Source organism: Sardina pilchardus, chromosome 3, assembly GCF_963854185.1.
Source record: "Sardina pilchardus chromosome 3, fSarPil1.1, whole genome shotgun sequence".
Taxonomy (NCBI): Eukaryota; Metazoa; Chordata; class Actinopteri; order Clupeiformes; family Clupeidae; genus Sardina; species Sardina pilchardus.
The window spans coordinates 5,350,279-5,360,278 of NC_084996.1; the positions used below are offsets into that span (position 1 = coordinate 5,350,279).

Below are 10,000 nucleotides of genomic sequence, written 5' to 3' on the forward strand. Positions count from 1 at the left end.
CTGGCGTCGTCACTGAACTGCGCTATGGCAACCTATCACAGAGAGCGACAGTAGAGAAGAGAGAGAGAGAGAGAGAGAGAGAGAGAGGGAGAAAAAGGAGAGAAAAAATAAGAATGACAGATAGAGGAAGAGGGTGAGAGCGAGAAAAAGAGCGAGTTTTCATCACTCTTTATGCTTTGCTCTCGTGTTCCTGGCAACCCCTCTGAAGTAAATGTGTCTCTCTCCCTGGGAGAGGGCTGCTCCTCCAGCGCTCGGCTGTGCTCGGCCTCCTTCATCCTCCCCCTCCCGGGGGGCCGCCCGGCCCCGTCCACCCTGGGCCTGCGTGCCTATTCATTTGGAGTTGTCTGTCTGAGTTACCATGTCTCTTTGTACTAACTAAGCAATGGCTACGTGGCGGAGGTCCATCTTGCCATAGTCTCGTCTAATTAATCGATCCGGACATGTGGCTTTCTTCATCCCGAGAGCTACCCCCTTCGGAGTGTCCCGGCCAGTGTGAAGGGGAGACTTGATGATGATCTATGAGCCCTCCTCAGCATGTCTAGACACTAAACGGTTTGTCTTGAGACTGGGTTAAATTGTTTGTTTTGCAAGAGTGCATCCTTGACTATCATAGGCTCCTTCTCTCCACGTGAGCAGAGCCACTACAATGTAACTGCTTCAACTATGGTCTAAATGTTTCATGACGTTTATATCTTTATATCATTTTCTTCAAGAGTAGAAATTGAGAGCGGTAACCAACATATCTGCTTTCATTTGGAAACAGAAATATCTAATTAATTGCAATTATATAACAGCGATACTAGAGTAAGACGCATCTTCATAAGGCAAACGTGGACATCACTATTTACATAATCAAACCATCCTATTTTCATAAATATCCGTTAATACACTTATTGGCCTTCTAAGGTTGACTTTTATTTATTTTCATTTTAGGGAGTCTGTCTATATCAATGTAAGATAACATTTTCAAAAGATGAAGGTGAAGATGACGGCAAAAATAAACATTGTTAGAGGGGAAAACATTGTGGGGAGTGGTGGTTTTAAAAACAATCAATTTCCCATTTATACAACACGATGTGGTGTAGAATACTGAAAAGAAAATATGAGATGGCAGCACAATATTATGATTTTTTTTACCTGTGTTCCTTCTAAACCAATCACATCCAGAGATCCGACTGTGCTGTAGAGGAAACGGATGATCTTCTGGAAGTTGTCGTCTCCAATACTCCACGAGCCATCCACGAGGAAGACAAGGTCTGCTTTGGCAGCTTTACACACTGGGGTGGCGGTGGAGTGGTGATGGAGTGGGAGAGAGAGAGACAGACAGTCATTATTCTCCCTGTCTTACTGCTCGCACACAGACAGGTGCTGATTAATGACAAACTTTCTCACTAGTTCTCCTGCTGCTGTCACCCACAGACACACACACACACACACCCACATCCACACACACACACACACACACACACACACACACAGCACAGCGGCGAGTCCTTCATTAAGGCTCTGTGTTTCTCTCCCTTTCTGGCATCGTTCAAACAGGTGCTCCTGCACAAAGCCCAATCTGGCTGCATGTGGAGAATCTAAAACAATTTTAACGACGGAAACCCTGAGTCTGAGTAAACCCTGTTACACTGTTTTAAATTAGGGGCAACTTGGATGTGTGAGTTGAATGTCTCAGGCTCAGGGAACTGTTTGGATACATGGTACAACCGAATGTGTTTCCAGTCTCCCAGGAAAGAGGAGCTAGTGAGATCATTTGAATTGTTTACATATCAATGGTGGCTAATTATTCACAGATGCTAGCTGTGTTCCCACACTGTCAAATGCTGTTTATGAATAATAATAAAAAAAGACACTTAAAATGGGACTATTTTTCTGAATCATTTTCTGAATCATTCTACCATGATTATATCACTATTGTTTCCATAGTTTTCTCCTCTGTTGAAACCGGTACAAATCATCTCTGGGAGTTCCATCATATTACATGAACTGCATGAACTCCCAGAACTCACTGATATGAGATACTCATCTAGGAATTTTAGCTCATAATGTTTGACACTGTGCTTTTGAATTGTGTTGTTCTGTTCAACTCTAAGAGAGTCGGTTCCTAAGGGCCAATGCGACAATCTGTCTCAAAGCGTTTTTTTATACACCATTTATATATGGAGTTCTCCACCCCGAGAAAGGTCAGCTGTCAGCAGAGATCTGCTTTTCGGAAAAGGGCAAGCTTCGCCCAGCCCCGCGCACCAGCTGACCCAGCCCAGTGGGAGAGGTGGCCGGGGGCTCTCCGCTCCGCTCCCCCTGTACTGCCCCAGGATCACTCACCTTCTTTGGCTGGAGGGATGGTGGGTGGTGGGGTGGTCGTGGGAGGTGTGGTCGGAGGCTGCGTGGGAGCAGGAACTGCCGGGATAAATCAAAGAAAAACGAACACGATCAGACAACCGTATATAAGCGATATCTCTCACACGCATACAGTGCATGCAGGGGGATTAGAAGAGATGCTGCCTGAAAAACTCCAGGGATTTACTCAGATCAATTCGGGAGGAAAAATCCCAGGAGTGCGCATAAATTATCCCAAATCATGTATGCTAAAGAGATTTAGGGGCGGTGGTGGATTATTCCAGCCGTTGGGGAGGGGATGCGAGACTGCTTGCTGGGAAGGAAGGAAGGAAGGGGGAGAAGGGGGGAGCGCGCGCTGGCGTACGCACGTGTGGTGTCGGTGGTGGTGACCGCGGGCCCCTCCAGGCCCTGCAGCTGGCTGTGGTGGCTGATCTGGTACTGGGTGTTGGGGAGCAGGTCGTGGAAGCAGTGGCGAGAGGCGCTCCCCGCCACGCTCTCCTGCTGCCGGTGCCCGTCTGCAAGAGCAGGAGGGAGAGGGAGTCAGGAACATTCCATCACAGCAGATAGAATACAATACTGACATGCTACCGCATCACAGCAGCTAATATACAATACTGACATGCTACCGCATCACAGCAGCTAATTACAATACTGACATGCTACCGCATCACAGCAGCTAATATACAATACTGACATGTTACTGCATCACAGCAGCTAGAATACAATACTGACATGTTACTGCATCACAGCAGCTAATACACAATACTGACATGTTACTGCATCACAGTATCTAATATAAAATACTGACACGTTACCGCATCACAGTATCTAAAATACAATACTGGCACGTTACCGCATCACAGCAATTAAAATACAATACTGACATGTTACTGCATCACATCTTCTGAAATACAATACTGACATGTTACTGCATCACAGCAGCTAAAACACAATACTGACATGTTACTGCATCACAGCAGGTACAATACAATACTGACATATTACTGCATCACAGCAGCTAATATACAAAACAGACTAACTATAGGTAGACATGGCAGGTAACACTCATCCTTATTATGAGACGTAGGAGGCCACACATACAGATACATATTCATATACTGTGCATATGATATCGTAAACATACTGTACATATCTGTTCATATATCATATATTTACACATCATATTTAGCAGTGTAGAGGAGGCAATGTGACAATGTGTGTGTTGTTGCCTTGTGCTCTAGGCTCAGATGAAAAGAGCATGTGGTTTTGAGAGAGGTTTTTGAGTGAACAGTTACTGTAGAGAGGCTTCAGGCCCCCCAGACATGAGGGGCTAATAGTCGCCATTCTTCACCTACACTCATGCAATTACTCTCCAAAAGGCGTCTTTTGTGTGTGACAATGAGTGGCCTGTGAGACGTGTCCTCAGTTTCTGTGTCGTATCTGCGCAGAGTCATCTGTGGAAACGATGAGTGGTGGCAGCACTTGTGCGGAGGGTCAGTCTCGGGTCACTCCGACTGTGTCTGTGAGGAAAGACGGATTCCTGCTCCATTCCTTCTGTTGCATCTTTGGAACGAGGGCTGAATGGGAGCTTGTGTGTGACTGTAGTATCAATTCTCATATTCTACACGTGTGCTAAGCGTAAAACCTGCTCCTCTCCTCGACCAAAGAGAGGCGTAGAGTGTCCCCTCTCTGCACTTGTTTTTGCTAGTGATTTACTATCTGTACAAATGAAGGGAAATGAGTGATTTGCGATTACAGCCGGAAATTCAGAAGCAATGTGATAACCGAACTGAAATAATCACCAGTTTCCCGTTTCCTTTTCAAACTGCGTTCTTCAGTCAACAGTGCCAAACAAGCCCAAACAGTGGATATAAACTCCCAGGCACTTCATAAAAATAGGTTTATTATGAGTGATCATTTTGCATACTTCCATGTGAGTAGGACAGTTAAAATGGACCCTACAAAAAATCTCAATCGCTTCATGGGAACGACCCAAAATATCCTGGGCAGATTTCAGGATTGAGTGAGTCAAATGATAAATATGACATTTGTTTATTCAGTGTTTTGCAGAGGGGACGTCAGCCTTCTCAATTCAGCAGCTGCCGTCCAAACTCAGCAAACTTTCACAAGCAAAGTCCTCCAGCATTTCCCCTCGACAGCTGACATGATCGAGCCACGACACAAGTTCCCTTTTTCATGCAAGCTCTTGTAATCCCGTAATACTTTTCAATGTCCATTTAGAGCATCTGCATTGCAGTATTATCCTGCTTCTCAATTTATTCAACAGTTTCAATGAACCATCTTTTTTTTTTCTTTTCTTTTTTTTGGCTGGTGCGTATTTGGGTTTTGGAGACGAAATGTGAGTAAATCCCGGAAATATCCTGGCGGATGATTTGTGTTGTTTCGGATGGGGGGGGGGGGGGGGCTACAGGATTTTCCGTCCTCCTGCGTAAACTGTGCGAGACGAGCAGGTAACACGAGGTCTCTCTGGGCTCCTCGTCAGCGGTGCCCGGCCAGCGCCGTCCCCCGGCCAGCCAGAACACTCCGGGCAGCGGCGGCCCGGTGGAGCACTGGCACACAGACTGGGAAGGGGTCTGCTTTTAATATCGCAGCAGCAGCAGCAGCAGCAGCGCAGGCAGAACCTCGGTTCCAGCGCCTCACGGCACCGTGCCAGAGCACACCCGTATAAAGAGAGAGAGGGCTGAGGGTGTGGGTTCGGTTGGGGGGATTTTTCAGATAAGGGGAGAGAGTGCCCAGAGGAGTGGAGCAATAACTGCACAACTTCAGCAAAGAGCTCACATTGCACAACTCTGAGATGGTGACAAGACCTCCTGGTTGATAATGACGTATTCAGAAATGCATTAAACAGCATTACACCCAAGCCATGGTACATGTAATATCTTAAAAGTACAGTAGCACCCATGCATATATAATGCAGATGCAGAGGGGCCTTATCATACCTCAAAAACTCAACTCTAAAGTTAGTAATATACATGCAATATAGTGGGACATTATCTTACCTATCAAACTCATGTGTAAAGTTATTCATGTACAGGCAATAGTGGGACTTCATCTTACCTATCAAACTCATGTGTAAAGTTATTCATGTACAGGCAATAGTGGGACTTCATATTTCCTATCAAACTCATGTGTAAAGTTAGTAAAACACAGGTGATGGTGGGACTTTACTTTATGTATCAAACTCTTGTGTAAAGTTAGTCATATAATGCAATAGTGGGACTTTATCTTACCTATCAAACTCATGGGTAAACTTAGTAAAATACAGGCAATAGTGTGACTTTACTTTACCAATCAAACTCATGTGCAAACTTAGTAAAATACAGGCAATAGTGGGACTTTACTTTACCAATCAAACTCATGTGTAAAGTTAGTCATAAACATGCACTAGTGGGACTTACCCATTAAACTCATGTGTAAAGTGAGTAATATACAGGCAATAGTGGGACTCACTGAGTGGCGACTCGATGGAGATTCTGTAGAGGGAGGCCTGGGCAAGGGGCTGCCACTGGACACACATGCTGGAGCTGCGCACCTGGTACGTGCTCAGGCTCTTCACAGCCAGACGCACTAGGGAGACGGAAAAGAGAGAGATGTATGAGAATGAGGACCAAAGAGACAACCCATGTGTGCACTTTTACCAGCTGTGCTGACTAACCTCCATTTCATTTTTCATCTCCCAAAATGACCGTTGGAACTCAAAGACAGAACATTTACACAACGTAACAAACATTTGTAAGCAAAATAGTGAACAGGAGTCTTTAAGTTCAACCTCTCCAACGCACAAGGTGTGCAGAAGTCCTTTGTTTATTTCTTTTTCTTTTTCTTTTCTTTAAAGTGAAATACTAAGTGAGCGAAAGTGTAAGGCGGCAGCAGCTGCCCTCAGTAAGGTGAGGACGGATACCAAGCTCACACACCAACGCCTGGCACACCGCGATGGAAGCGTTCTGGTCAGGACCCAGCGCGGGAGCGGGAGCGGGGCCCAGTGACTCAGGCAAGCTGGAGCTGGAGCTGGCGACGCACAGACCGTACTGACGTCGTGCGCGCAAACCCAAGCCCCGGCTGCCATGGAGAGCGAAAAAGAAAAAAAAAACACAACAGACGTCCGTTCCGATTAGCGTGATCGTCGGTGACACCGTATCGAGCCGGAGCACATGGTTCGCATTAGCGGTGGAGGACCAGTGGTGCCGGTTTTTTTTCCGCGAGGGCTTCTCGAGCGTCCACAGGAACTCCTCGGGGCCAAACAATCTTCAGGAACCCGCACACACGCAACCCAACACGAGGGGTAAGAAAACGCAAAGCCTCACACGCCTACAGTATATCGCATCGATGCACACTTCAGGAATATGTTGATGGAGGTGTAGACAGGGTTGGCATTGAGCACCGAGGGCCCTTCTCGGAGCATATGGACCCAACGTACTGGATCTACAGGGAGTGAATAATGCATGTCGCTGCTTCACGTACGGCCGTTTTAATGAACCCGCATTCATGCATGGCAAAACTTCTGGCTCCGCCGGTCGAACACAGGAAAAAAAAAGAGCAGGTGAGAGAGAGAGAGAGAGAGAGAGAGAGAGAGAGAGTGACCATTGTGTGATTAATAATTCAAGAGCCAGCGCTGGGCTGGAAACCGCGTGCCATGCTGCGACGCCTCGCCAGTGAAGTATGCAGATCGCCATCATAAATTGTGCATTAGGCGCGAGGCGCAGAGTGACGGCGGAAGGGGCCGGAGAGAGGTGAGGTGTCAGCCAGGTGAGGCGAGCGAGCGACGTCAGGTAACACCTGTCTCCGAGAGAGCTCCTGCTATCACACTCAAACGGACACCCTTTTGACTCCTGATCCATAACAGGTGCGGTTCAGCTCACCGCTCCCTATAGACGGGAGCTACTGTAAAAAAAAAAAGCCTTCGATCTGCTCTGAGGAAAAAGCAGGAGCTGCTACTGTAGGTAGGAGTAAAATGAAACAATGAAACGGTTTTTACGATGATCTGAATCCTTTTTATGAACCACTTCATTCATATTTATTATTTAAGCAATAAGCTTGTAATTGCATACTGCAGTATCTTGATAGAGATGATATCACCGGGCCTTCGGTGATGCATAACCCTGGATAAATATTCACATTTTGTGTGCTCCTCGTGGCATTAATGGATTCCTCTTACGGATTCGGGAAAGAGACAGTGGGGAAGCCATTTCGGGAAGTCATCTCATTCTGTCAGCTGAGGAAGACTGACTGCCCCCAGCTTGCATTATGTCACTGAGCTGAGAAGCGAAGAGCACTTACTCTCATTGCCTCTGTTACAGTGTTATGGGCAACTGTATCAGAAAAAAACATTCAAATACATTTACTTCTGAACATTCCAAATGAAATTCGGAGTAGTACTTAGCTTGCTCCCTATACTTATGTCATCCAGCAAATTTCATTATAGAAAATAGATATTACTAGGCCAGATGATTGACGCAAGCACTGTCAAAGATGATTCCCAGAATCCTTAATTCGGAGCGGGACCGCAGCATATTTTCCCGGGTATTCCGCCGAGCGAGCGAGAGAGAGAGCGAACGCTGGAGCGCAGAGCACCCGGCTCGAGTGTGGAGCGGAACGAAAGCGCACGGAGCAAAACACTCCGTACCGAGTTTCTGCTCTCCCCAGCTCTCTCTCGCTCTCTCTCACGCGGCCTGACCAGAAGGTCACGCACACTCTCCCTCTCCTCTCCAGGACATCAATAAACTTCAATCTGAGCTCCCTCCAATCGAGCACATCAAAGGTACAAACTCTTTTGTACATTATCATACTGCTGGCTATACACTTTTTTTTAAAATGCCACGACTATTTTGAGAGAGCTTTTTTTTTTGCAGACACAGATAGTGATGGTACTTTTATTCATCAGGCAGATTGTGGCTTGCTTGTATGTGGGTGGCAAAGCTTGCATCTTGATATATGGCTGTAAGCCCTCACAGGAAAACCCAATTTACTTGCTGTATTTTTGATAAGGCCAATCCAGTCAAATGTGAACCAAAGGTACAGTATGTTTTTTGTGCAGCAGTCCATGCCTATCTAGCATTACAAGCTCCATCCATCTCAACTCATCTCGTCTCATCTCATGGTGGCCGCTCTTGACCATAATTACACGGGTTATTATTGAATGCAGGTATCACTCAAAAGTGCTATTTTACGTGCCAACACACAAACAAACGCTCATAAATGTGTTATTCCATCAAATTGCTGCAGTCCCGCAATTGGCTCGCACAGACAATGCTGTGTTGGCTGAAAAAACAAACTCCTAATCTTCTGAAACACTGCCGGAAGGTGGATTTACTAAATAAAACCACCCATCCGACAAAATAGCAAACACACACTCTGCTGCTATGAACAGTTGGCTGATAGTATTGATAGGAAGCGCACTGAAACGGGAGTTTAACAGCTGGTGGAGAGTGAGGCTGTTAAAACACCTCAGCCCTCCTTTCTGGGAACACCACCTCTCTGTCCCCCTGAAGGAAGCTGTATGTTCTGCCCTAATGTCCCTCTTCATTAGAAACTCTTCAGTTATCACCCAAATGTCTTAATGCAACTTGAAATAAAGAGCCATGTGAGGCTCTTCAGAGACGAGATGGGTGAGAGGTCTGGATGGTGGATGCTTCGATGGATGGATGGAGGGGTGGATGGGTTAATGGATGGATGGATGGATGAATGGATGAATGGATGGATGGATGGGTTCATGGATGAATGGATGAATGGATGGATGGATGGATGGATGGATGGGTTCATGGATGGATGGATGGATGGATGGATGGATGAATGGATGGATGGATGGGTTCATGGATAGATCAATGGATGGATGGATGGATGGATGGATGGGTTCATGGATGGATGGATGGATGGATGAATGAGAGAGAGTTCTCCAGCATTGGTAAGCACAGGTGTGTGTGTGTGTGTGTGTGTGTGGAGGGAAGGCGAGGGGGTCTTACATGTCCTGCCGGTGCCCTGTAGGGGCTCACTCTGGCCGTTGGAGTACATGGCCACCACCTCGATGGCGTACTCGGTGTCCGTCTGGAGATTGTACAGCAGCCGCGTGGTCTCCCCGTCACCCACCGACGCCATAGTGGGCGCTGCCGAGTCTGCAGGAAGCACACAGAGACAGAGAGGGCTGAGGGAAGGCATCCGGACATACAGATACTATACACACAAGACAAATGCTCACCTATGGATCCATACACTACACATACAGAGTTGGTATGTACAGTAGACACAAAGACAGAGAGATATCTATCAAATAAGGTGCAATTCACACAACATCCTTGAATTCAGTAACAGTTTGAACCCAATCTGACCGAGTGGAGTGCCTGAATGATTTAGGGAAAATATCTAATCTAATATCTAAAAGACCATTTATGCCATTTGATTTGCAATATAATTTCTGAAAGTTATGCTTCTCTTCATTATTCAGTGTAACACAGGCCTTGACTGAAATAGTCTTTGACTCACTCTTGTCTGATTAGGCAAGACCAGCACTACTGCAGCTCTTTTCTTGCTGTACAGTCGTCGTCTCGCTGTCTGTGGGGCTTTTTCAAGTTCCTACATGTTAGCTGTGTTGCCTCAGGAGGTAGTAATTGCTTAACAATAGGTTTTGCATACCGTCTTTATT

General features: G+C 46.3%; 1 protein-coding gene across 1 annotated transcript in view; it reads right to left on the bottom strand.

Moving 5' to 3' along the window:
* col14a1a (collagen, type XIV, alpha 1a) overlaps window positions 1-10,000 on the bottom strand; it is a 71,324-nt gene that overhangs the window by 43,957 nt on the left and 17,367 nt on the right. The window contains exons 18-23 of the mRNA XM_062533346.1: window positions 9,324-9,464; window positions 5,815-5,931; window positions 2,712-2,858; window positions 2,329-2,403; window positions 1,138-1,277; window positions 1-32 (exon numbers count right to left, since the gene is read on the bottom strand). The exon at window positions 1-32 is cut by the window's left edge and continues 92 nt beyond it. Coding sequence (XP_062389330.1) covers window positions 1-32; window positions 1,138-1,277; window positions 2,329-2,403; window positions 2,712-2,858; window positions 5,815-5,931; window positions 9,324-9,464 — 652 coding nt within the window. The remainder of the gene's footprint in view (window positions 33-1,137; window positions 1,278-2,328; window positions 2,404-2,711; window positions 2,859-5,814; window positions 5,932-9,323; window positions 9,465-10,000) is intronic.